Here is a 20461-nt window from a genome sequence, read left to right as displayed (position 1 = left end):
AATTCTCAATTTTCAGTGGGTGAGACCCAGCAATCTACATTCATAACAAGCACCCCTACCCCATGATTCTGATTGATAGACTTCAAACTTAGAAAATCCCTTGTCACAGGACAGAGTGCAGAGTACAGCTTTTAGATTCTTTCAACTCCTTCGATGCACACTGCTTCCACTCCAAATGTGGCTCACTTTCCTGGGTTAATAACATTGCCGACTCTGCCTCTTCCTGCCCATCACCAAGTACATCTTTGAAGTTTCTGCAAAGCCATTCTGATCCCCTCTAGCTGTATGAAATCACATCTTCCTTTAATTAAGTTCCCATGATATTTAAATAGCAATTTCTCTTATATGTCCACCTCCTTTTGCCTGTTTAATACTTAGATAAACACAACTTTGTCTCCCGCGCTAGTGTGAGCTCTTTGAAGCCAAGGACTCAAATGACAGGCACTTAAATGGAGGAGCGTGCACCCTCTGAGAAGGGAACATATCAATAACAAAGTCCTCTCTTTGACACTTCTTCTTGGGTGATGCCCAGATGCCATAAGTGTTTTGTTTTGTTTTGTTTTTCCTGTAACAGGGGAAATTTTGGTTTAATGAGGGGGCCAATTTAAAAAATCAAAACAAATGGTCACACTTCAACAACATTAACAAAACTCCCAAACTAAGGCTATTGGTTATCCACAGAGGGTTTATTTCCACTTTGGACCCCTGACAGCTGAGACAGAGTGCAGAGGCCCCTTACAGAGTAGCAAAGCATGTGATATTAAATATACAAAATACAGCATTCTCTACATGCACCATTCATAGGTATAGGAGTGTGTTTTTATGAACTGACTAGGAAAGTGAACATTTCCCAATTGTTCTCTGGCTGCATTTGTCTGATGAAGATTCCCAGGGAAAAGAGCTCTGAGGGGGCACAATCAGCCTGTGACAGCCAGAGACAGGCTTCTGGCAATCAGAGAAGTGCTGAATGCAAGAGATGGAAAAACCCTAAGGGGCTCTTATGACTTCCCTTGCAGATAGGGGAACTGAGGCTCAACGGGAAAATGATTTGTCAAAGGATTTATAGCCAGTGCCAGTTGGAGACAGAGACAGGGCTAGAAACCAGCATTCATGGCTCTCCCCTCTTTTCACTGTCACCAATGAGTCTCTGCTTCCCTTGATCTCTGGTTCCCAGAAAGCACAGGACTGGATCTCTCTGAATATCCTGCTGGGTAATTCTCTGTTGAGCTAGGTCCCATGGCTATAGAGCAGGACATAGGTGAATCTTAGAGTCCTGAGTTCACCCTTTCTTCCATTTTCCTGTCCAGAAGCACAGTGGGATACAGTGTGCACCTTATCTTTTCCCCAGGTAACAGCCAAGTCTCCACATTTGCTCTCAGGGCTCAGGTAGTCTTTTCAGATGACTCATTTCAGGGATGAAAGGTTGCTTCTCACTTGTCTGGAGTGGTACATATTGACAGCCTGGGATGTCAGCCATTCAGGAGTGGCATGTGGGCCCAAGTGATGTTCTGAGCTGAAAGTAGGAATTCAAGGGGCTTGGGGACCCTCCTACTGCTATTGTCTTCCTCAGTCACAGGTTTTCTCTTTGTCCTTGACATTTCTTTAATAGGGAATATAAAGGATGAAGCTTGGACTGGAAGAAGGTTGAAGAGGAATCCTAGGAGCAAAAGTGCTCCAAGTTATTTTACTAGAGAGGAAGGCCCCCAGGTTTATGATCTCTATCCCCCAAACCTGAATGGTTTTCTCCTAGAGGAGGGAGTGGATTTGATATAGGCCCAGAGTGCAGAGCTGGGTCAAAATATGAATGCAGAGTTAAGTTCAATGCAAGGAATCATTTCCTAATAATCAAGCTCAAATATACCAACAGTGGGCCCAATAGGTTTGATATATAGTTAGGAGTGAATAAAGGCCATGGTATAAAGCTTGCCAGAGAGGAGTGCTAGATTGGCCTAGAGGTCTTCTGGTCCAGCTTTCCCATTGTATTGCTGGAAAGAGTGAAGGCCAGTGAGGGGAATGGAATTGACCATGGTCGTGGACCCTGGTCTCTTGCCTAGAACCTTTTCCTTATACAACACTGCTGCCTCTCAGGGTCCTGGGGTCCATCTTAGGAGGATGAGTGCCCCAGTAGGTCACTGTGTTCCATTCTATTTGGTCTGTTAAGTAACATGGAGTGTGCTGTTGGAGGTGTGTGGTGTAGTCTCACTTGAGCTGGGGCAGGGTAGACAGACCCTGAGGAAGTAAGTCAGCTCACCGCTCCACCTGGAGCTCTCCCAAACCTTGTGAGGAGCCCATCTGCTCCCACAGCCAGTCCACATAGTTGGAGACCTTTGTGTAGACTCCATATACCTGCTTGCTACCACATTCTTCAGGGCCTCCCCAGGATACAAGGCCTTGGGCCACCCAGTGCTGGCTCAAGTCATCAAGGATAACAAAGGCCCCGCCACTATCTCCAAGGCATGTGTCCTTGCCACCTTCATAGTAGCCAGCACAGAACATGTTCTCTGTGACGCTGTAGTTGCCTGAGCGGGACTCATAGCTGGCTTTGCACTCAGCATGCGGCACCACGGGTAACTTGACGTACTGAAGGACATCGGACAAGGTTCGCGTGCCACTGCTGATGATCTCATCCACTGTCACATTGGGATTGGAAATGCCCCAGCCGGCCACCAGGCCAAGCATGTGGGGGACTGGGCCTTCAGGCTCAGGCCTTGGCAAGCAGATAGGCATGACGTGGGGTCCCAGGGGTACAGGCTCCTGCAGCTGCACCAGAGCTATGTCATGATTGTAGTTCTGGATGTTGAAGTCTGGGTGGAGCACCACTCTGGAAGCTGAGCTATTGACAGCTCCTGATTTGTCCCGAACGTCATGCAGGCCCAAGTAGACAGTGACATGCTCCTTAGAGACCGGTATCACTGTGTTGTCTCTGCGCTGTGAACGCAGCACGTGAGCGGCCGTGAGAATCCAAGACTCAGAGAGTAGTGCTCCACTCCCGAACCACTTGTCATTTGGTACCCTTGAGGTGTCCTCTACCACTATCAGAGCCTGCCATGGAAAGAGGCCAGGCTCAGCATTCCGGCCTCCAATGATCCGCTTGACCAGATTTGGCAGGGAGCGGGAGGGCTGGCCACACACTATAAGGAGAAGGAGGGAGTGGGGACAAGAGACAAAGACTGGTTAGGACTACCATTTGAAAAGAGCCACTAAGAAAAATTCATATCTTACCCATTGTGGATTATGCCACCGTGGCACCCTAACCTGCCTGAGTCATGTTAACCTGGGAGAGCTCTGTCCTGGGACAGTTTGTATCTAGGTCTCTATAGGATGGCCCATCTCCCATAGAGATGACAACCCAGAAGTTGGAACCTTCTCTGGACCAGATCATTTCATGCTTGGGCCATCTCTCTCTTGAATTACCACCTCTGGCTATGACTACTTTTGGCCTGGACCATCTTTAGCCAGGACTATCCCTAGCAGTATCCACTTATCCCCTTTCTTCCCTAAAAAGGTATTTCATATCCCAGAAGTTGTTCATACTGTGGGCACTTGAAGAACTTCTACAAGTTTTCTCTCCATCTTCATGGGCACAGAGAAATGGAAGTATTATAAAAGACAATCTAGCAAGCTCTAACAGTTATTGGACTGGGTACCAAGATGCTTGGAGCCTTTACCTGGCCTTTCTATTTCCATGCTACTTTGAATCAGAACGTTTTCTCTCTTAATTTCAGTTTTTGACTCGCCAAATGAAACAGTTGGTCAAGATGATCTTCAAGAATTTTCAAATTCCAAATTCCTTTGATTTTTATTTCATTTTCCCTGTCTACCCCCAGTTTATGGATGAAGACAGTTAAGAGACTATCCCAAGAGGACATAGTTATCAAGTTGGATAGTAGGGTCTTAAATGGATTCTTAAGACAGTTTACATATTAAGACCCTAGTTGTAGACCCTCAAACCTTTTCTCATCTGGCTAAAGGACTCATTGATGCCTGTGTATTAAGTCTCAGAACATAGTATGTAGGGGAAAGGTGGCATAATCCACAAACAATGATGCATGGGCCCTATTTGGACCACACATCATTGCACCCAGGAGCCCTGTAGTACCTTCAAGGGAAGGAGAAAGGTCTGAGCAAACTTCATTCCACTGAGTTGTACCCCGAGCATGCACATGCACCACCGGACTCCTGCAGCCAAATGCCTCTGGCTCATGAGCAGTGGGTCTTCAGAACTAGCCCTCCCACTGGCTAAGAACAAGCACACAAGGACAGGGTGCTTTTGTCTGGGAGGTAGGTCTGGTGTGTGAAGGTCCCCTTATGGTTGTAAATGGCCAGACTATACTCCTTGGCCCTGGATATTCTCAACAATCCTTCAGAGACCAAGGGACATTTGAGTTTTCTTGTATCTTGGTGACTTTGGGAGGGAGGGTTTTCAACAGCCTAATGTTATTTGGATGCTGACAACAAATGCTTCTTGTTTGATGCTGGAGCACTCTGACATTCACCCCAGGTCAGATGTGGATGGGGCTTTGTAACTCTCTGTGACCTGGCCTTTCAAGGTTAGCCTCCCATTGGAAGCTGCAGCCTACAAGGTGATATCTCAAGGCAGGTCTACGCCTGGCCTGTGTAACAATTCTCTTAGCACTGAAAGATCCTCATCTGGTAAGGCACACCTCTGTAGCTCAATTCATGGTCACTACAAAGCCCCTGGCCAGCACTGAATGGTACCTTCCTCCAAAGAGGCAAACCCCAGGTCATAGAAGGTCAGAACAGAGCAACCTCTGAGGGTAGCTAATTTACAGATGGAAAAATAGAGGGTTAGAAAAGGCCAATAATATACTCAAAATCATTGGTGGTAGAGAAAGAAGTAGAACCCATTACTCCTGACTCCAGCTTCTTTTTCCTCCTTGATATGCCCTTGTCTTTTCATGAGGTTGAATGATACAACAAGTCTTTGAAAGAGCTCATTGAAATGGGGTCATTCTTGATTTTTTTTTTAAGATGGGGCCTTGCCATATTGCCCAGGCTGGCCCCAGACTCCTGGGCTTAAGCAATACTCCTGCCTTAAAAACCTGTGAGTCACTGGAACTATAGGGCATGCCGCTGCACCCAGCTGAAATGCAGTCATTACTGGCTGTTGCCCTTCTCCTCCCAGACTTTTCTGAGACAAAGGACTATTCTTGAAATGGTATAGCTTTGGTGTGCTAAAGCCAGGTTTGGGCTACAGGATGGTAAGCACTGAAGAAGGACCCTTAGAATAAAAAGGTGACATTCCAGGACTCTGAGTGCATGAGGATGGCATAAAAAATGACTAACTCAAAAAGAGCTCAACATTGTTGATTGTTATGGTTTAGATGTGAGGTGTCCCTGTAAAGCTCATGTATGAGACCATGCAAGAAGGTTTGAAGGAGAATTGATTGGGTTATGACAGCCTTAACCTAATCAGTGAATTAATCCCTGATGGAATTAACTTAGTGGTACCTGGAGGCAAGTGGGATGTGGCTGGAGGATGTGGGGCATTGGGGTTATGGCTTTGAGGTATATATTTATATCTGGTGAGTGAAGTCTCTGCTTTCTGATCATCAGATGAGCTGCTTCCCTCTGCCACACTCTTCCACCATGATGTCCTGCCTCACCTCAAGCCCCAAGGAATGGAACCAGCTTTCTATGGACTAAGACCTCTGAACCTGTGAGACCTCAAATAAACTTTTCCTCCTCTACAGTTGTTCTGGTTGGGTCTTTCAGTCAGAGCAGCAAAAAAGCCAACTAAAATACTTGTGTTGACATAAAAAATTTCAGGATCATCCTCCAGTTCTGCTCCTAAGTCTCTGGAGGAAACCTTGCACAAATCATTATACCACTATGATCCTCACTTTTCTAAGTTTTATCTGAAAAGCAAAGGGGCAGCTCGTATTTGCTTAGTAGGCCCCCCTGAAAGGTTATGGTGCTAGATAAAATGGCTTTCTTTCCCTCCTGGTTTGCATCTCAGTTCCATGTCTCAGTATTTTGAGACGAAAGAATTTGGAAATTTCCAGCCTGATCCAATGGTACATGGTAGTTTGGCCAACTCTAGGTGTTAAGAGAATTTCATGACTCATCGTATCCCAGATCCTTTGTATAAACATAAAGAGTAATAACCATTACGAGCCATAGAATGTGGTGTATCTCAAAGAATGTGTGGCTCCCTTACTTCTGAGGTGTGGAATCCATTCCTAGAGAGGCGAGATTACTTACTAAGGATGATAGTTAGGAAGCAGCAGCACCGGCGTACCACCCAGGCCTGTGACTCCTAGCCCAGTGCATTTCCCTTCTGAGTGTTGCAACATGGCCTCCCAGGATGAAATCACCCCTGGTTTCCTTTGTCTGACATTAGTTTTTTAGCAAAAGAGAAAACTGAACCTCTAGTTTACCACATCTCCACTATTCTCCTCTTCTCTGAAGCTTCACCACCTGGAGTCCTTGAGTATGTTCATGGCCAAGCCAAACTGAGGTGAGTGGGAGAGCATAATGGGACCAAGATGACCTTTCTTTCTTTCCCTCTTCACAGGTTCTTTCTTAGGCATGAGACCTCTTATGTGAAGTCTTCCTTCCTGGTGCTCACCTCTCATTATAAAGTGTAGTCAATTCCTCTTTCTCTGGGATCCCATGGCACCTGTGATGGCTGAAAACTGACTCTCAAATGTAAATATGTTCTTCACTTCATAAGAATCAATGGTAGAGAACTCCTGGGCCTTCCATTTAACATCTAACCTAACATCTAGAAGCCCACCGAGTGAATGTGTGCCATTTCCCTTATACTCTTAGTTTACCCAAAGCTGTAATTCAGTGAAATACAAAGGCTACTCAGCTTCAGCATACTACGGATAAAATAAGCCACATTTCTGTCCACCTTTTCATTTGAGTCTCACAATAGCTCCTGCTGTTCATGCAAATGTGCATATGGAATCAGAGAAGGATAATTAATTTTCAATTTTTTAATGCTACCTGGAATGATGTATCATTTAATTAGTGCTATACTTGATTTTTTAAAAAAATTAAATATGTATAAATTACTGTGTTGTAAATATTAAATTTAATTTTTGTGAGTTATTTGTTTAACCCTCCTGTGTGTATTTTGGGGCTATGATTTCTAAAGTTTATTTAAATATGAACATTGCTTAAAATGTAAATCATCCATACTTTTAGCGCTAAAGAAAATATCCCCCCAAACTATATGCACAGTGACACTTCCTGCTACCACCAACTTCTCTTTCCATTTTAAAGTGGGGTCTGCAGATAAAACACAGGGAAGGCAGAGATCAAAAAGACTTGCATGCATTATTCTTTGTAAGAACATCTTCCTCTGTCCTACAGTTGTTTCTTATTGGAGCCTGGTGAGTGCTCGAGGACAGGGTGCATGCTCTCTTGATTTCTCTGGCACAACAAGAGGGGCACATACACAAATTGTGTTGGATGAAAAAATCTGGTGGAAAGGGAGTGGAATTGGACAGAAAGGCAACAGGGGGTTCCTGCACAGCAGAACAGGCTGAATATAGAGTCTAGTTAGTTTGAGAAGGTGTGAGACTAGGCTTCTCTGACCTTCAACCTTCTGAAGACATCTCTTAAAAAAAAAATCAAAGCATCTTCCCTTTCAGCATCTGCTAACAGCCAGAGCACCTGGGGCTCTAGGGCCTTGAACGGGAGACTTCGAGACAGAAGACTTGGAGGGTAAGGTACCTGGAAGGCAGGTGGGCAGGCTTCTTCCCAGTAATTCATTTGTCCAGACCCCTTGGGCAGAGCAGGTATACATTCCTACATGAGTGAAAAAGGGTGGAGAAGAGAAAGAAAATGATTGATGTGTAGCACATGGAAAATAGGTTTGGATTTTTAATTCCTTTAATGTGGATTATTGTAAAAATTCTTTCAAATGGCCTCTCTGATATCATTTTCCATGAGCCCATCCTCTTTGCAACTTGCAGGATCTTTCTAAAATGGGAATCTAACCACAGTTCAATTACCAGTGGATCCTCACTGTCCTCAAAAATAAATACCACACTCTTCGTGGTGTCCAGCGCTCTGTGCAATCTGACTCCTGCTGGTTTGAGGCTGCTTGCCCTGGGCTGTCCATCCCTTGGCAGTTTTCTCCCTCTCATTAATCACAGAGACTTTGGTTCACACAGCTCTCTACAGCACACATGCCTCTCAGTACTTAAACCCTTTAATAAGCCACATTTCTGTCCACCTTCTCATTTGAGTCTCACAATAGCTCTGTGAGCTGTATCACTGTTCCTTGTTGAAAAGTGAGTTCTTGGAGACTTAGAGAAATTAGGAGAGTTTTCTTTTCTTTATTCTTGGTACTGGGGATTGAATTCAGAGAGTACTCTACCCCTGAGCCACATCCCCAGCCTTTTTATGTATTTTATTTAGAGACAGGGTCTCACTGAGTTGCTCAGTGTCTCACTTTTGCTGAGGCTGGCTTTGAACTCATGATCCTCCTGTCTCAGCCTCCTGAGCCACTGGGATTAGAGGCATGTGCCACCATGACCAGCGAGAGTTTTCTTAGTGCTCATTTTCCATAGAGGCAGAGATGGGCCTTTCCATCTCTGAGAGGTTCTCTTTTCTGCTAGGACTGTGACTATGCATGAGGGTGTTGGTATGCTTCAAAGACTCATTCTAGGGTAAGGTGGGACATATCACCACATATGTCTCTTCCCAAACCTTCACTGTGACCAGTGTACTGGCCACTGGTGGTCCTTCACCCTTTGGCCTGTGAGCTTCTGTCTGACCTCTGGGGTAGCCAGGAGCCTGGCAGGTGGTATGGATGAGACCTGGACTGGAACAGCTCCAACTGTGTTGGAGTCTTGGTCAGGGCATACACTGGGCTACCTTGGGAGACAGATGGATCTGCTCCCCATTCCCCACTCCACCTGGACCCTGTGCATAAAATAAGAACGGGTCTTTGAAGGAAGATTCCTAGTAGGCTTGCCAAATGGCTCTAGTTTGGTCATATGTTATCAGCCAGAAACCAAGGCAGAGACTGGCTGAAGTGGAGACACAGGGCATTTTCTGGAAACCTCAACTCAGCCTCAGGCAACATGTAGCAATTCATTTTGGGACATTCCAGGCTTTCGTTAGGTTCTCAAATCTTCCCTTTGCTGTGTTCTATCTGACTCCTTTATGCTCCTAAAAGATCTATGCTCATTGGTAGAATCTGGGCTAGATTAAAATGAGAGGATAAAAAAAAAAGAAAGAAAAGGACAGGGTATTGGTCCTGAGACTCAGTCTCTGCATCTTAAAATGGACAAAATAATATGAGTTCATGCATGAGTATCAGATGAGGTGATGTGTGAGAGGACAATTTTTGCATTATTGAGCACCCCATACCTATGAGCAGTTGTTCCTTACAGAGTGATTTCAGCTCCCAGCCTATCCAGAGGCCCAGAGAGGGTGAGGTGGGAGGGGGAGAGTATGGAGCGCTCACCTGTGATGTTGTGAAGCATCTTGTAATAGGGCTGATGGCAGGAGTATCTGATCTCAGATTTGTATGTGGTGAGGTTGTTCCTTGTGAAGAAGGTGACCAGTCCATGTTCCAGCTCAGCTGGGGCTCCACAGTCTACAACTAAGAGAGAAGCAGTGAGACCTCTTAACTATCTTTTGCTCTTCCTCTTGTTACCATCTGTTGGATTTTTTCTTCTACAGATGTGCAGGTTATGCAATGAGCACAACTCCAGAAAGCAAAGTTATAAGTCAAGGATGCCCCTGGAATTGTACAGGGTCCAGCCTCTGCAGCTCCCAGTGCCCTTGCTTTTGGGGTCTTTCCATCATGACATTACTCTATGATCAACTCACCTGGCCCAGTGTCAATTTCAGAGTAGAGACAACTCTGCTGAGATTTAAGGAGATCCAAGTCTCTTCCCTACCATAACCTCTTTCCCCGACTTCTAGTTCTATTGTGAAATCCTTTCTGCTACTTCTGCCCAAGCATGAAGCCCATGCTCAGTTTGAAAATTCTGGCTGATCTGAACCAAAGAATCTTCCATTCTTCCAGTCCCAACCACAGGCTGACTAAGATCAGTTAATTTGCTCATATTAGAGCTTGGCACACACGCACACACCAAAAAAAAGAAACAAATCCAAACAAATAAAAAACCCAGTTCCTGCATGAGTACACGGCCCCACCCTGCTGGCTCTCTACAGGCAGCTTGCTCCACCACAGAAGGCAGAAGAGGGTCATGGGTGAATCAAGTCTTAGTCTCCAATTTTCTCCAGTTTTTGGTAGCTAGATATTGGGGCTGGTTGTAGTCACAGCATAAGACATGACCAAAGATGCCTGCTCCTCAGAGATGGTCTTTGGGGAGCTCCTCAGTCCTGCCAGGTCTTAGGGGAATTGCTGGCCCTGAGGGATCTCAGCATGAGTCAGCTCAGATTCAGGGCACCTCTTCATGGCCACATCAGAGGCTAAGGGCCCAATTCATCAACGTCTTCTTAGGGGATCCTTTAAACAATGCTGCTCATTTCTTAGGAAATCTTCATATTTGACATAACAACCCATGCCAAAGTTGAAGAATCCTAGAGGAATCATAGAGTTTGACAGATGGAAAGGAGACTGGTGTAGCAGGAGTTTGGTGGTAGCCATCTAGAATATCTTCTTTGTTTTGCCCATAAGCCTGGAGAGGAGACTTGGCTATTTATTCTAAAGTCACCCAGTGAGTGAATGTCAGAGTGAGAACGAGATCTTAAACTCAGTGATACTTTCTCAGGATTGTTTAACTGCCCTATGTTAAATGGCCTACGTTACATATTAGCTGGCTAGTGGTGAACATTTCTTGTCAATATTTCCAGAAACCTGATGAAATTTGCAAAGTTCCTCCCCCTCCTGAATATCACTTGTTCACCTTGGGGAATAGAGAGGAGAGACTTACCCCAAGTGCTAATCAGACTTTGTGATTTTAATTTTAGGGCTTCAAATTCATCTTTTTAAATTGACTATGGAGTCAACTAACTTAAAACATGTATGATTCCAGGTTTGAGGAAAGGGATGAAGGAAGGGAATAAATGTGTGTCCTTCTTATCCACAACGAAGGCAAAATACAAAAAAAAACTGGGCTCCAGTCCCCTTGGGCAAATCGTTTCCACTTTCTTTTGATCACCCCAAACTGGAAACACTCTTATAGTTTGTGAGATAAATGTGCAAAGGTTAATGCCAAGATAATAAGAAGTAATAATATTTATTATTTAAAATTACAAATAGTTTTATTTTTTTTTTCTGAGACGCCAAGTGGACTTTCCCGCCTCTTTAGGAAATGCCATTGACTGGTACCTACATATTAAGATCATTCTTGTCTCCCTTAACTTTTTAGCAATTCCTTTGTCTTAAAGCATCATCAAGATCTAACTACCTGGCTTCTAGTAGAAGAATTCTAGGGCAGTCCTTGGACTTGTGTGGCTGGTGCTGGTGGGGAGATATTTTCTGGATAGAGGGGCTATTTTCACTGCACTCCAGAGAAGCAACTCTGCCCACTGATACAACTGGTCCTACAACCACAGAGAGGGGGGCCATGTCCATTGGAAAAGAAAGAGTCTGGTCAGCTAGTGAGTGAGGAAAGGGCACACTTTTCTTCCCAAGTGTACAATGAGGTTAAAACCCATGTATCTCAGGGACCTTGAGGCAACTTCTCCTCACAAGAGCCCTGAGCAACTCTGCCTGGCACAACCAGTGGGTGTAGATCCTGCATCCTCAGCGAGGCCATCTTTGCTTTAGAAAGGGTCCTCCTGAATTTTCTCTGGCCACTTCCACACCCTGGAATCCAAACACACTTCTCTCTCCCATTTCCTTGCTCACCATTCTGGGGCATGGCGGACACCACCCTATACCCCGTCTCCACTCTCCTCTCTGTCTGCTGTTTATTCTCCTCCAGATACACCTTCGTTGGTCTGCAGATGCTTCTGAGTCTCTTTACCATAATCTGGGGACTTCCTAGGGAACTCTACACAATTTGCTCACCCTGGCACTCAGTCCAGAGATGAGGTCCCAGTCCCCTTTCCAGCCTCAATTTCTTCCCCCGCTCAGTGTGCCCATCTTCCAATGTCACCAGACCCATCATTGTGTCACTTCTGCCTCCACTTCCATGCCATACTGCTGCTTGGGACACTCTGTGTCCATGTGGCTACCCCAGAGGCCTTGGTCAGAAAACTAGTTCTTCTTGAAAGCCTTTTTTTAATCTTTCTAACTGGACAGGGGAGCTACCTTGTTCTGGAATTCTTTATTCATATCTCTTTGGTGGCATGATCTTATGTTCTCTGATATTGCAATTATTTGAGCACGTATCAACTCTCCTCTTACATTGTGATTCTATTACACTAAGTATGAAGTCTGTTAATACTTTGTGGGCTTACAAACATGTATTCAGCTGGCACTTGTCTTTAGTAGCTAGCCCATCTCCTCTCAGAGTTGTCTCTACCCTAGGATGGCACCTCAGACTCCAGACTGCTCATTGTCTATACTTGCAGGGTTCTGTCTTCACCAAGTGGCCAGTTAATCTTAAAATCGATAGGTAGCCACCCTCCAATTCAGGGCTTCTTTAATATTTGTGTCCAGACCTTGTCCAGGCTGCTGATCTCAGCCCTTTCTTCATCATTGTTTATAACCTAGTGATGTCTGTGGTCCCAGAGCTGAGGACCATCGCTTTCACGAGCATTTCCTATCCTTTTAAAGTTGTCAGTGAATTTTAGGAAACACAACACTTGTAATCCCCAGGGGAACGCACCTGTAATGATGGAATTTTAGCTCTGTGTGATGTATGGGTGGAAGGAATACTTGTGTGAATGAGAAAATACCCAGATTCTCAAAAATGCACACTGGGTTATTACTCATTTTAGCTACTCATGGTTAAAAAGGTAACAACAAATAAAAAGTTTAATGTCATCAAGTGACTAGCATTCTGGCCTATTTGAACTTGAAATGTGAACCAGATCAGAAACCAGTGCCCACTTCGATCTGGTTGGCCACAAGGCCACATGACTGGGCATTAAATCTTGTGTTTCTAGAACTGAAGGCATTTTTCCTTTGAGAAGAGTACAATCCACTTACAGATCCTTAAAAAAAATTTTCCCACTGTCTTTTTATCATTTTCTGGAGTAATTTTGAGTGGTGACCAAACCCTCAAGGGGATAATTTATTCTCATAGCACAGCGGCTCCCGCTGCTGGGGCTGTGTGGCGGGGCTCAGCCTCCATCCTAATCCACACTGAAGCGGGCAATGGAGTGTTGGTGGGTGGGGAGGGGTGGAGCAGCTCTGGGACCCCGGGGTCTTTGTGAGTGATCCATTCCTGGATGTCTGCACTGTGTGGGGTTCTTGTCATTCACTCTGTCACTTGCTCTGACTCGGGTTCGCTCTCCAAATCGATCTCGCTTTCTGTCACCATGGTGAAGTCAAAGTGGGACCAGGAGACGCAGAGAAAGGAAGCAGAGAGAGGAAGAGAAAAAGAGAGAAAGAAAAGAGAGAGAGAGAAAAGTTAGCAAGCAAAGCAGAAACAGTTCTTGCAGGAAATACAGAAACCATTCCATCAGAATCCATTAAGAATGCAGGTTAGGAACAGCCAGTGTGAAGGACAGTTTGGGACTGTTGAATTTGTACCATTCTGAGAATTTGCACTCATACTCGCTGGCTCCTAAGGATTATAGATTCTTTCCCTGCAGGGAGATTTGCATTTATCTATTCTAAACCCTCACTTGACAGTTAGAATTCAGAGAATACCAGGACTTGTCATCACAGCAAAGTGAAGGCAGGGCTGGGACAATCATCCATAATTCCCACTTCCTGTTCTGGTGCATCTTTCTTTACCATATACTGCACACTTATTGTTTGTTCCCAGCCCCTTATGCCTCTTAATTCCTCACTCTTATCTTTGCATCTTCCATAGGATCTAGCATAGTACATGGTATAGAGAAATGCCATAGTAAGTATTGATTAGGCAAAGATGCTGGATATGTCTGCATGGGAGCTGTCATCATCCTAATCCAGCCTGTTTTCTTGAGTACAACATGGCAAGGCATTCTGTTGCATAAGTCACACAAAATAGTGCTAATACCGTAGTGCCTTACTCTATCAATGCTCTCATTACAACACAAAGTATGTGTGTGTTTCATCAGGGAAAACTATTAATAATGTTTCCTACTTTCCAAAAGTGTGTCTGAGAGAAAATAAACCTTTTGGTAGTGAAGGGTGATGCTGGGGGCTGAAAAAGAAATAAGCTTTTATTAAGCTTTTGCTTATTCCTGCACTCTACAGGCATGGTACATATATTAAACCAGTTAGTTCTCATAGCAATCTTGAGGGAAAGAGTCTGAGGCCAACAGAAAATGAGTAAATTGCATAGGGACACTCATCTGATAGAATTGTCAGAGTCTGTCCTAAATATCTCAAATCCTCCTTTCCCTTTTTCAAAATGACCCTTGCTCTCTCTTGGTGAGTGCCTTGCTCAGCATCCAGTCATACCACTACTAAGAAGAGCTGTCGAGTCCCTCCTATCTAGACCTGAACTTTTCTTTCGGAGTTCTGGATTTAAGTCTGCACAGGCTTCCAGTAAGTGTTTGCTGAAAAGTTGTTGAAGTCATGCGATGCTCCTCTCTTCCCATACTGGGACCTGACTGCAGCAACATAACCATATAAAAAAGGAAACAAACACATTCTGCTTCCAGTTCTGCCTGGCTTTTGCCTCCAGGAACCCTGCTGCTTGAGAGCACCTCCTAAGGGCAGTGGGAAGAGATCTGTCTTCCATGATGGATGGGAGCCATTTAAGACAAAGGAATAGGACAGCACTCCTGAAATGTGGATGAATGGGGCCAACCCCAATTCTTGACTTCTCATTTCTGCATTCTAAAGCAAACCCCTGCCCTCCTTCCTTCCTTCCTGACCCTTTCTGTCACTGTGCCTCTTCTCATCACTGTTGCCATACATAAGTTTCTAAAATCGCTGTCCTTATTACTCTTGTGTTGAAATGCCCTGGATGTGGAGGGAGAGGGGCTAGTGTTTGGAAATCTGTATTCTTACAAAACTCAATAGATGATTTACATGGACTATGTTATTTTAGAATCACTGCATAAATTCTGCTAGTCCAAATTAGTTATTGTCAAGTTGAGTTAAAGGATCTGGTTCATGATCACAGAATAGGTCAGGGTCAGAGTCACTGCAAGAACTCGGACCCCAACAGTCAGTGAAGAGTTGTGTTCCATGCTTCAACTAGGTCTACTATGCTTACCCCACAGTCATTTTTCCAAAGTTCCAAATCAACTCAGAAGAGTTAGTGGCCATGGGTGTGGTGGCCATGTAGATACTAACATGCTTACTCAGCTCTGGGAACCTGTGCCACACTGGTCTCCTGAATTAGCAATTGCCAGAGCTGGCTTTAGACCTGGAGACATGTATTCCTCTAGCAAATCTGGCAACCTGTTTGCAGGCTGAGGTAAAATTAGTGTTTAGAAAATAAATTGCCCCCCAACACACACCAAAAAAAAAAAACAAAAAAAACATTTGTTTGGGGATGCTAAAGTCTTACTGCTAAAAGGAGCATTAATACTGTTTTTGTTTGTTGAGTTTCCACCCATCCCTCTCAGAGACTTGCTGCCAGGCTGTCACCCCTGTGTGATCTTTGGCCTGATCCCAACAGCAGGAGGGAACTCATTATCCTTATAATCAAGCCATTTGTTTTTCTTACTTTTACAGGTGGGAATCTTGTTACTCCATGTCCCATCCTTCAGGCACTCGATCTGAAATGTGTCTATCTCCACATTATCCTGGAAAGAAACCAAAGAAGGGAGTGGGAAGAAGGAAGGGGTGGAGTCAGTGTTTGCTTCCCAGAAAAACGAACTCAAGTTCCAAGCCTCACTGTCCTCAATGGGATTTTCCACCCAAGTCTCCAAGGCCAAGTTTGAAGATAAGGAAAACATAGATATTGAACTCATATTCTGCATTCGTACCATGGAGAGGCAAGGGCTGTGCACAAGTGGCCTTGGGCAATTGTCTCTGAAAGAATAACTGTAGCCTTGTCTCCTTTTTCAGAGACTGGTTCTAAAACTTGAGCAAGAGGTCAGCACCACCTGGGGACTTGTTAAAACAGATTGCTGGCCGGTGTCTTCAGAATTTTTTGATTTAGTGGGTCTGATCTAACCAAGAATTAGCATTTCTAGTAAGTTCCCAAGTGATGCTGATACTACTGGTCCAGGGACGTTTCATTGAGAACTATTCCTTGAGAACAGTGGTCCTCTAGCTTGGCTGCACTTTAGGCTCATATAGAGAACATTAAAAAAAAAAAAAAAAAGAAAGAAAGAAAAAAAAGAAGAAGTCAAGCCTCAGTTTCAACCCCAAAGATACTGCTTTAATTAATCTCAACTAAGATGTAGGAGATGACTTTTTTTTTTTTAAATAAATTTTTAAAGCTAAGTAAGAGAATCATTGTCTCAGACGGTGGAAAAATAAGGAGTACCTGTCACCTTTAAAACCATTATTTCCCTTTCCAGGCCCCACCCTACCCCCATAAGCCTGATGAACTTTATTAAGGTTGTTAGCCCTGATTAGAGAGCTGTACAGCACCCCCACCACTTGCTTTTTAAATCCAAGCCAGCCCATTCTCTGATAAAAGACTTTTGTGTCACTTCCAGAAGCGAGAGACAATCTGGGACACATGCTTTAGAATTTCTGGAACATTTGGGAGGCTTTTGTGGCAGCTAGGAAATACTGTGCTGGCACTCTGCCAAGTTCCAGCAGCCCATCTGCCCTGGGGAACTCTTGAGATTTTCTCTGGCCTTCACCCAGGCAGGCGCTGCACCTTCAGCACTTTGTAGCCTGTGTCACAGCTGACGAGCACTTGATCTTTGAAGGAATATGTGGCTTGCAAGGGCTCAATTTTCCCATGGACAGGAGGTTGTAGCTCAGGGCACTCGTTTCCTGGCAGGAAGCAAATGAAAGGACAGCAGGTAAGAAAACAGAGGAAAAGTCTGGCAGTAGAGGGCCAGACCCACAGAGCAAGGCCTGCGGGAGGAGGGAAATGACAGAACTGCACGCAGACTTACTCCGAAACCAGAAGCAAGTCACTTTCCAAATTGCAAGCCCCCACCCACGATTGCTTATTATTAAAATTAGATGGTTGGCCAGATGACTTCATGATTTACATGGACTATATTTTTTTAGAATCACTGCATAAATTCTGCTAGTTCAAATTCTTTATTGTCAAGTCGAGCCACTGCAATAACTCTGGATCCCAAGTGTCAGCGAAGAGCTAACTCAGGGTTGGGTGGAATATTAAGTGTCATTGACTCCAACACTGTCCTGATGTTTTCTTTACAACATTCTCCACAGTAGACACCCAACATCTTTTTGCATTTCTATAAGACAGGGAACTCAATTCCTCCCAAACCTATAACTTCTACATGTGGAATCCTCGGATTAAATCAACAGAGTTTTCCTATTTAGCTGAAATCTCTTCCATTGTAAGTCTTACTCACTGGACCACGCAGAGGACCCCAATTACCCCTTTTTTCCCCAAGACCCTTCTTCAAAGCATTTAGAGACTATGAATCATATACTTCTGAGACATCTTTTCAAAAGGTTAAATCTGACAAGATCCTCATGCTGGAGCTTATCCCTGACACTTTTTCCTGGACAAACTCTCTTTTGTTAATTTCCTGCTCACTCCTCTCCCCAGACTGGGCACTGGATAGGCTAGTGCAGGCAGAGCCAGGGTTTCAGGGTCTATGAAGTCACACCTGGCTGATGTCCACCTCTTTCTTCTTGAGTTATTACAGACCTCTTGGGTCAAATGCCTCTATTAGGATTGAGCCAGGACTGGCTGCCTTGGGGAGCTGAGGAATGGGACCTGTACGCTTTGCCAGTCAAGGGGCCCACAATGAAACATTGGAAACTACAGGCCCATGCTCAAATTCCAGCCCCAGACTTAGAGAAGGCTGGAGCTGAAAGGGCCCTTTCCAGGTCTAGTGAATCACTGTGTGAGGGGTGGGGTTCAGGAAATAAGATTTCTATTTTTTTTAAGTCTCCCCACACGATGCTGAAATACAGCCAGTTTTGAAAACTTCCAGTCTAGCTCAAACTCAACATCATTGATGCGCTGGGGCCCCTTTTACAGATAGGAAACTGAGTCAGCAGAGAGCATATGTCTTGGTCCCAAATTTCTCAGCTAAGAGTCCCATCAGGTCACCAGAGAAGTTCCAGGCCTGCATCCCCTCCCAACCACCCTCTCTGTGAATGTTGAGCACAGAGGCTCACTCAGGTGAGAGGGGAGAAGTTACCTGCAGCTCTGTACGAGAGCCTCCAGCCCCGGTTCTCCCCTGAGTTATCACTGCGGAACAGGATCTGGACACTGTGGCTCTGGGTACTGATGGGTTCTGGGGCTTTCTCTCCACAGAAGGGTCCCAAAACTTTTGAACCAGCTTTAATCTAAGAAAGGCAATACAGAGAAAGAGAAGAGTCAAATCTGAGCAGCTGAGAGCACTGCTGCAGGCAACTCTTCTGCACTGCTCTCTGGAGTCTTCTGGAAGCCTCCGGGTGAATCCATGATTTTCACTTATGGTTTGAATGGGCCTTTCCAGTCACCCAACAGTTCATCTCCACTCTCTCATTTTGTAATTTACAATGGCCTAGGAAGTGGACAAGGTAGGTTAATAATCCTCTGCTCAAAGACAAACTTATTGTGGCTCAGAGGACATAGCCTTGTCCAGTACACAAAACAGATGAGCTCTCTGTTGTCAAAGAATTTGCAGTCGAGTAAAGAGAGACTGATAAAAAAAAAAAAAAAAAACAATAAGCAACATAACACAGGTATCTTTGCCACCATTTATATAACAGACAGTAGTATAATAGCTAGTAACTTTAAATGGGTACTCAAAGAAGGCCTCGTGGTGAAGTAACATTGAATCTGATGTGTAGGGTGAGTAGGAGCCTGTTGTTTGAAGAGGAGGAGGGAGGAGCATTTTCCAGGCAGAGAAAATAGCTATGAAAAGGCCAAGGCCAAAGGTGGGAATGAGCTTGGCAAGTGTGGAGCACAGGAAGGAAGCCATGAGGCTGGGACAGAGGGAGTGGCACGACCTGAGGTTGGAAGAGCAGGCAAGGGCCACATTGTGTTGAGGAATTTATGTGTAATTCCAAGTGAAATCTTGATCCAATCTGCTTTTTTTTTTTTTTTAACTCTCAAGACTATGGGTAAATAGACTATATAGAGTGAGGGTGAAAGCAAGAAAACCAGCTGGGGAGTTTTGCAGTTGAGCACAGGAGAGGTGATGGGGCTTGACTGGGACAGAGACAGTGGAGAAGGAGAGAGGGCAGCAGGAAGTATGGGCTGATCCAGAGTCCCCCATTCCCAGTCCTGGGTTCTTCCTGTGCATTTTTCCTTCCATCTCTGAGGACCAGGACCAGGACCCATTAGGTGGCATTTGGTGACTTCCACAATCCTGGGTAGCATCTTCATCTTATCATGGAGAGGGGGCAAAAGCGAAGCCCCAGAAAGAAAAGTGACTAGCTGAGGTTCCCGTGCATAGCTCTGGGAACTCTGTGTGGTAGCCAGAATTCTAAGACAGTACCATAACCTTCACCCCTGGCTTTACTTTGTGATTATGTTTTCTTACATGGAAAAAGAGGTTGTTTTTTTATCCCCTAGGGGACAGTAGAAAGGGACCTGAGAGCAGCTTCTAGATGCTGAGAGGAACTCTGGGCCATCAGAAAGAAGATGGGATTTCAGTCCTACAGCAGCAATGAACTTTATTCCTACAACTACAAGGATCTGTTAACAATTTAAAATGACCCTGAAAATGGGATTCTGCCCCAGAGCCTCAAGGTTCGAATCCCATCCAGTTGACACTTTGATTTCCATCTAGGGAAACCCTAATCAAAGAACCTAAGTGAATCTTCTGGGTTTTCTGTCTACAAAACAATGTAAAAAGAATTGCTGTAAGCTGTTATGTGCGAGGCAGTTTATTACACAGCAACGAATACTCCTGTCCTGTGTTTCCTGCTAGTCCACCTGTGGCCAAGCTGCTTCTTAGCCTCTGAATTCAAGTAGGGGACAGGACAGCCTCTAAGTTCTCAAGTTTTCTTTCATAGACTCTCAAACTTCTCCCACTGTAGAAAACTTCATTTATTTTTTTGTACTGGTGATTGAACTCAGGGGCACTTAACCACTGAGCCACATCCCCAACCCTATTTTGTATTTTATTTAGAGACAGGGTCTCACTGAGTTGTTTAGTGCCTCGCTGTTGCTGAGGCTGGCTTTGAACTTGTAGCCTCCCAAGCCACTGGGATTACAGGCGTATGCCACCCTGCCCAATTGACAGCTCCATTTTTGACTGTCTCATTTTATGGCCCTTTCATCGAGGGTGCCTCTGTTCTGCCTTCCATCTGTCTTAGGCCAGCTCACTGCACCTATTTGTACACTTGAGTAGCACCCCTTTTTCTCCCCAGCTCAGTATTTCTCCTGAGGTCAGA

At 44.8% G+C, this 20461-nt stretch overlaps 1 protein-coding gene across 4 annotated transcripts in view; it reads right to left on the bottom strand.

The window, feature by feature from the left end:
• Masp1 (MBL associated serine protease 1) overlaps nt 1–20461 on the bottom strand; it is a 61490-nt gene that overhangs the window by 13584 nt on the left and 27445 nt on the right. For 2 of the 4 annotated variants that reach the window (XM_046462515.2, XM_046462516.2), the window contains 6 exons: nt 18274–18421; nt 16797–16915; nt 15687–15765; nt 9452–9589; nt 7708–7782; nt 668–3131 (listed from right to left, as the gene is read on the bottom strand). In XM_046462515.2, coding sequence (XP_046318471.1) covers nt 2248–3131; nt 7708–7782; nt 9452–9589; nt 15687–15765; nt 16797–16915; nt 18274–18421 — 1443 coding nt within the window. In that variant the 3' untranslated portion in view covers nt 668–2247. Of the gene's footprint in view, nt 1–667; nt 3132–7707; nt 7783–9451; nt 9590–12868; nt 13385–15686; nt 15766–16796; nt 16916–18273; nt 18422–20461 lie in introns of those variants that run through there. The other 2 variants (XM_046462517.2, XM_046462518.2) reach the window with 2 other exon arrangements.

Source organism: Marmota monax, unplaced genomic scaffold (assembly GCF_021218885.2).
Source record: "Marmota monax isolate L192 unplaced genomic scaffold, Marmota_monax_Labrador192_F-V1.1 WCK01_AAM20220418_F8-fsc00100, whole genome shotgun sequence".
Lineage (NCBI taxonomy): Eukaryota > Metazoa > Chordata > Mammalia > Rodentia > Sciuridae > Marmota > Marmota monax.
Note: the sequence above shows the minus strand (reverse complement) of the source record. Positions and strands in the feature narration are given on the sequence as shown.